General features: G+C 45.7%; 1 protein-coding gene across 1 annotated transcript; it reads left to right on the plus strand.

Annotated features, from left to right (window-relative positions):
- The first annotated feature begins 1175 nt into the window (after positions 1-1175).
- On the plus strand, positions 1176-5079 carry LOC119336410 (lysosomal Pro-X carboxypeptidase-like). Its single transcript, XM_037608420.1, has 10 exons — positions 1176-1703; positions 1913-2099; positions 2244-2377; positions 3043-3155; positions 3534-3657; positions 3942-4097; positions 4165-4317; positions 4429-4508; positions 4620-4669; positions 4759-5079. The coding sequence occupies exons 1-10, from the start codon at positions 1227-1229 to the stop codon at positions 4887-4889; spliced, it is 1605 nt and encodes a 534-aa protein (XP_037464317.1). The 5' UTR covers positions 1176-1226; the 3' UTR covers positions 4890-5079.
- Positions 5080-5657: the final 578 nt, after the last annotated feature.

Consider the following 5657-nt stretch of genomic DNA (forward strand, 5'->3'; position numbering starts at 1 on the left):
CCCAAGCCAGAGCAGTACTAGTTGGCCGGCCAGCTCTGTGAATGGGTCCGACGCCGGAACAGGAGACGGCAGGAGCAGGAGGAGGAGTGCCAGGAGAGAGAGGAGGAGGAGCGCATCTGCAGGATGCGGCACGGGCCTAGGAGGCGGCATTCCCCTGGGTTGGCCCGGCGCCGGAGCTGATCGACCTCACCAGCCCGGGAGAGGACGACAACGCCTTGGACAGCGCCCGGGGAGGCGCAACCTATTTAATGTTTAATTATGTTTAAGTGGACTTTGGTCGGCGTTTAACCGTTGTTTTAATGTTTAATTATGTTAGTTTGAACTTGTTTGTGTGGATTTTTGAAGCTTGCGTGAAAAAACAGCGTCCGGGCAGGGTTGGGTGCATGCGCCGACTTAAAGAAAAGGCATAGACGTTCGCTCAGCCAACCCAAACGGACAAAACTCGCATCTATTTTGGTTGCTGCGTTGGAATAGTGTATTGATGGATGGGCGTCAGGTTTGGCGCGCACTCGCTTCGCCTAGTAAAATCATCCGGGTCTGTCCATTGCATCCATGGCTGACAAGACTATGTACTCCTTCAATGTAAATCAAGTGAAAACCCTACGCCTACGTAACATCGGCTTTGCTAAATCTCAGTCGGTTGAGACTTAAGTCTCAGTCGATGCTTTATTCGTGAAATCTTCTGTGAAGATATCTGCGCAATTTTTTTAATGAGATTGGTAAATCTCCATCGACTAAGACTTAACCAAGTCTCAGTCGATGTTATATTCGTGAGATCTTACACGAAGATCCGTGCAAATTTTCTTTTAATTTTTTATTTCTTCTTTTTATATGTTTTATTAGTTGACTGAAACTTGGCTAAGTCTCAGTCGACTACCATCTAGCCATACCCTTCTTTTAAACTTGTTTTTCTTATATATGTTTGGTGTGTTGACTGAAACTTCTCAGTCGACTGAGATTGAGCCAAACTTCCAACTAATTCACTCATCTCCGAATTTCAGTGATGTGGGCCGTTCCTCCCCCTAAACCCAATCACAATTCTCCACACTGATTTACGTACAAACTTGTAAAATGTACGTAAGTCTAGCATTGCTAATTGCTCATGTGGCGCACAAGACCGTCTCGTCTGAGTCTCTCACGCACCCGCGCCTTCTTAAACCCCACACCACACCACACGAGCGCAGTGACGCGAGCTATCGAGTTGCAGAGAGGTCCGACGGGCAAAAATGGCAGCCTCTTCCTCGCTCCCCGTGGTCATCTGGGCGCTGCTCCTCCTCCTCCTCGTCGAGGCGTTCGCGCCAGCAACAGCAGCAGCAGCAGCGAGCCCCTCCAAGCGCCCCGCCCATCAGCCTCCTCTTTTCCCCGTGGGACTCGCTCCCCTGCATCCGAAGCAGTCGAGCGGCAGGTACGCCGCCGCCGCCGTCACGGCCTCAGCCTCCGCGGCGACGGACAACGGCACGGTGAAACCGTTCACGGCGCACTACTTCCTGCAGGAGCTGGACCACTTCACCTTCACGCCCAACTCCTCCCACCTCTTCTCCCAGAAGTACCTCCTCAACGACACCTTCTGGCGGCGGAAGCCCAACGCCGGGCCGCTGTTCGTGTACACCGGCAACGAGGGCGAAATCGAGTGGTTCACCACCAACACCGGCTTCATGTTCGACATCGCGCCCGACTTCGGTGCCCTCCTCGTCTTCATCGAGGTACCCTTTCTGCCTGCCACATATATCCTCCGCTATGGCTGATATCATCGGTGACCACTGACCGGCCCCTCGTCCAAAATTTAGTTGTCCTATTGGTTCCCTCTAGACAAGACACCATTGAGCAGCAATCACTTTTTTAAGCAGTTTGGTTGTCCTACTAATCAGTAACAGCAATCACTTTCATGTTCAACTTGTTTGAAATTTGTCAGCATCGGTTCTACGGGGAGTCGATGCCGTTCGGGAACGACTCCGACTCGTACAGGTCGGCAGAGACGCTGGGCTACCTCACGTCCATGCAGGCGCTCACCGACTTCGCCATCCTCATCACCAGCCTCAAGCAGAACCTCTCCGTCGTCGACGCACCCGTGATCGTCTTCGGCGGCTCCTACGGCGGCAGTAAGTCCATCATCCGTGTATTATATCATGCGGTGCGACGTGAGGGCGGACAATTTTTTTGAGAGAAAATTAGGATGAGCTAATCTACACTAATTAATAATGTTGTCAGAAGAGTAAATGATTTTATGCCTGTGTTGTTTCTAGTGCTGGCATCATGGTTCAGGCTCAAGTATCCCCATGTCGCCATGGGAGCAGTGGCATCCTCTGCACCGATCCTGCAGTTCGACGACATCACCCCGTGGTCTAGCTTCTATGACGCCATCTCGCAGGACTTCAAGGTAACAATGGGAATTAATCACTACTACTGCATAACATCATCGTGCTTTTTTTTCTTTCATTTCCTCAAAAATAAGTTGGTCAAAAGAATTTCGGGATAGTTCATGGATGGCCCAGTGTCACCTGTCAAATTATTGGTCTTGAGCCACGTCCGTCTGGTGCAAACTTATCGGCGATGTCAGCTCAGAATTACTATTTGTACTGAATTTGACTTGTTTTCGTGTTGTCATTACCCTGGCGGCACCTTAGCGGATTATGAATTGGTGATGGTGCTTTTCTTCATGAGCATGTAGCTAACAGGTTTTTTTTATTAGAATTTCTCATGAAAATAATATATGGAATTTAAGTGCGTGATTGAAATGGGTAAGGAAGTAATGATTCAGTTTTTGGTTAGCTTGATTGCGACGCACAACCGCACCGAAGAGCTATTACAAATATGGTAGAGATATAAGGTCCTCACTTGTATGCAAATTGATGTATTTTGTTCATCATTGATGCCTGATGACACAGCTATTACTAATACGGTAGAGACAAGATATGACAAGGGAAAGGAATGATGAGTCACTTTGTAGTGGCATCTTTTTCTGATTGATGCTTGATTAATAGCTGTCCCATGTCAAGTTTCCAAAAAGATAAATGTATCTGTAACATCCAACTAATTTTGCAGTCTGAGAGCCTGAATTGCTTCAGTGTCATCAAGGCAGTCTGGGATGTGCTGGATGATCGGGGATCCAACCACACAGGCCTCTTGGAGCTCAGCAAAACCTTCAGGGCTTGCAAGTAAGCTTTGTCCAACTGATAATTTGCTTTTTGACTGAAAACCGTTGGGGAGAACTCCACAGTATCAAATTCATTACCGTAGGGAGAAAAATAAGAGATCAAGACTGCAAGTATTTTTTTTTCTATGTGTGAAGTGTAAGTAAAGCAAACAAATAGTCAAACCTTGTAGGCAAGAAATACATGAAAAAAGATGACTTGCAGGCTTAGAGAATGTACATTAAGTCCAAAGGATATACACTCAGCTCAGCTGCATACATGGAACACGAAAAGCCTCATCTTGACAAGATTGCCCGAGTGGTGAACTAATGAACAGCGCCGCATTTGAACAAATGGGCGATGACTCGGGTTCATGACGTTGTGTTATCCCTCAACTTTTAGGACCGTGCAGTCCGCTGATTCGCTGAGTAACTGGCTATGGAATGCATTCACCTACACCGCCATGGTGGACTATCCAACCCCAGCCAATTTCATGATGAATCTGCCTGCTTACCCTGTGAAGGAGGTTAGCCACTTGTAACCTACTCTCTCCATTTCTAAATATAAGTCCTTCTAGAGATTTCAATACGTACTACATACGGATGTATATAGATATATTTTGGAGTGTAAATTCACTCATTTTGCTCCGTGTGTAGTACATATTGGAATCTCTAAAAAGACTTATATTTAGGAACGGAGGGAGTACCTTATAACCCTTACTCTCGCCTGCATTACTCAGAGCTACCAAACTGAGTCCGCGGACCTGTTTTTATTACGTTCTTCTGAGCATTTCTCCTGAGATTTCTGCAGATGTGTAAGATCATTGATTCTTTTCCCGCGGGAGCAGACATCATCGACAAAGCTTTCGCCGCGGCGAGCCTGTACTACAATTACTCAGGGGACCAGAAATGCTTTGAGATGGAGGGTGGCGATGACCCTCATGGCCTCGATGGCTGGGGTTGGCAGGTACAAGCCTGACTCACATACGTGTGAAGGGTCATTTATGTGTTTGCTGAAATAAACTCTTGTGCAGGCCTGCACGGAGATGGTCATGCCGATGATTGTGTCCAATATGAGCATGTTCCCACCGTTCAGCTTCAGTTACGAGAACAATTCCGAGGGCTGCCTCACGTACTACGGAGTTCGTCCGAGGATGCACTGGATCACTACTGAATATGGTGGCCATGTAAGTTTTTGTTTCAGATTTTCAGTGTTTACGTGCGAACCGTTAGTAGCAGCATTTCTTTGTGTGGCATGTGCTCACCTGGTGCTGCCTGCATTGCACAACCCACTGCAGAAAATTGACAAGGTTCTCAAGAGGTTTGGGAGCAACATCATCTTCTCCAACGGAATGCGAGACCCGTGGAGTCGAGGCGGGTAGGAGTAAAATATTTCACCATCAGTTGATAGTTTCAACTTTCAACCATCTAGGTAATTTTTTTACCATAGTAAAGAATAATAATAGTTTTCCTTCCGAACTTCTACCAGGGTACTCAAGAACATATCATCCAGCATCATTGCTCTTGTGACGGAGAAAGGTAAACATGAATTTAAAGAAAATATGCAAGGTCAAAAGTATTCTGAAACTGATTTACCCATGGCTACTTCTTGTGGTGGTCATGTTCAGGGGCCCATCATTTGGACTTCAGATCTGCAACCAAGGATGATCCAGAATGGGTTGTAGAACAAAGGAGACAGGAAGTTGAGATCATACATGGATGGATAGATCAGTATAACAAGGACATTGCACAGATGTAGCATTAAGAAGGCGCCATTGAGTTTCACAGTCAAGGAAAATAAATGTGGCTAAATGCAAAATATAAGGATTTTCCTTTCTTCTATTAGGCGATAAGAACCAATATCGGTGGTGAATTTACTAAAGGATAATGACCATGATAGGTTGGTGTTTGCTTCATTAGTGGCAGAGATTAAATATTTGCTTTCTCTTCGTAAAACTTGTATTAAGCGGAAAGTTTTAAATAGCTGGCCCAGCTATAGCCCCGCTATAGCAGTTTGTGCAGGTTGCCGCTAAATGATAGGCTATAGGTTTCATGTAAAATTCTCTGAAAATGTTCTGAAATAGCTGGTATGGCCTCGCTATAGCTTATTTGGAGGACCGCAGTGTTTGGCATAGCCTCGCTATAGCCAAAATATTGTAGCAAACTATTTGGCAAACTTTGCTAGAACTGAAAAGAGAACTGTACTGTGGCTCTGTGGTCCACGATTACAATGAACTTAGCAAAGTTGATTGGAGAAACAAAAAATCTCTCATTTCCGACATGAATAGATTTTTTTTATTTCGAAATAAAGGTTCTTGTCTTGTGGGAAACGATGCACACATTTTTTGAATCCGGTACCAACAGGTATAATCCCCACATAACTACGTTTTCTTTCAAGCCTTTCAACCAATCAATGCGACCTAGTAGGGCAGCTTTTGCTAAAACTCGAGCAGTTTCTTGAAAACTTGCTTCAGATATGAAACTTTGGGTATTCAGGGAAGCCCTTGTTATTCCCAATAAGATGAGT

Source organism: Triticum dicoccoides, chromosome 7B (assembly GCF_002162155.2).
Source record: "Triticum dicoccoides isolate Atlit2015 ecotype Zavitan chromosome 7B, WEW_v2.0, whole genome shotgun sequence".
Taxonomy (NCBI): domain Eukaryota; kingdom Viridiplantae; phylum Streptophyta; class Magnoliopsida; order Poales; family Poaceae; genus Triticum; species Triticum dicoccoides.

Bases quoted from the DNA above. Each gene is read 5' to 3' on its own strand.
- LOC119336410 (XM_037608420.1), top strand. From the start codon at position 1,227: ATGGCAGCCTCTTCCTCGCTCCCCGTGGTCATCTGGGCGCTGCTCCTC. The intron at 3,658-3,941 runs GTTAGCCACTTG...AGATTTCTGCAG, and splicing joins CTGCTTACCCTGTGAAGGAG to ATGTGTAAGATCATTGATTC. The intron at 4,098-4,164 runs GTACAAGCCTGA...ACTCTTGTGCAG, and splicing joins TCGATGGCTGGGGTTGGCAG to GCCTGCACGGAGATGGTCAT.